The sequence below is a fragment of the Trichinella spiralis genome, assembly GCF_000181795.1.
Source record: "Trichinella spiralis strain ISS 195 chromosome Unknown Scfld912, whole genome shotgun sequence".
NCBI classification, from domain to species: domain Eukaryota; kingdom Metazoa; phylum Nematoda; class Enoplea; order Trichinellida; family Trichinellidae; genus Trichinella; species Trichinella spiralis.
Window position 1 is genome coordinate 1 of NW_003527851.1, and position 1,004 is coordinate 1,004.

A 1,004-nucleotide genomic window follows, 5' to 3' on the forward strand; every position below is an offset into this window, starting at 1 on the left:
GTGGTGGATTCCTGAAACAGTACTGTTCATATGCAAGCACACGCACATTTCATTCATTGATTTTCTTCAATTATTTATGTATGAACAAGTACTTTTGCGTCATAAATTTTTTAAATCAATTTTAGTTACTTTGCTGCTGCTCCCATGCAGTGCCAACGATGATCCCTGAAATACTGCATATATTCATGGTGGTTAGTATTGGACTAATAGCGCTGGTATTGGACGGAAATATTATAGTGCTCTTAAACATATTAAGCAACAGAAATAACAAAATATTTCAAAACTGTCCGCTTATTTCACATTAAATCACTTATAACAATTTATTCCAACTTTTTACATGCTTATACAAAAATATTTGTTTTTGATCTCTTTTATTTATCATGCAAACAAACATCTTCACCTCAATATTATACATTTAATATGAATGCTATAATGAATTTATAACTGATCATAATAAGTGTAATGCACAGATTTTAAACCATACTCATTACATGATGTATACTGATTATTTTTAACGCAACAATCTGTCAAACAAAAAGCTAAGATCTAGAAACACATTAAGAAATACACATATGGACACACATGCACACACACACACAGATTGAGAGAGAGAGAGAGAGAGAGAGAATTAAATATAACATGAAAACAATCACAAATATATTTAGTGCTTACGAATAAACACTAAACATTATACTAGACTAAAATACGCTTCCATCGCTGATACAGATCATGCAAAGTACATGACTGTTTTAACTCTTTTGTGAAGTACAATTATATTAGCCAATTCTGTTTTCACGGATTCAGCTTTACTGATGGAACTACTACTAGTACCTTTACTGTCCTCATCAGAAAACTTTTCCACTAGCCCAGAATTTCTAAAAAATAAATTCAATAATTCATTCATTTTTAAATAAGTTAATCAAACTTACAATGCTGCAAGAATATGATAATGAGCACGGGCGCAAACTAAATCTGCAAAATATACTGGTGCTGAATCCACCACA

The 1,004-nt window shown here is 31.1% G+C and overlaps 1 protein-coding gene across 1 annotated transcript; it reads right to left on the bottom strand.

Moving 5' to 3' along the window:
• Positions 1 to 727: 727 nt before the first annotated feature.
• Tsp_14862 (conserved hypothetical protein) lies at positions 728 to 875 on the bottom strand (the record flags this gene model as incomplete). The annotated part of the gene is made up of 1 exon (XM_003370338.1): positions 728 to 875. A coding segment is annotated over one exon (148 nt), but the record flags the coding sequence as incomplete, so codon positions are not given.
• Between the last annotated feature and the right edge of the window lie 129 nt (positions 876 to 1,004).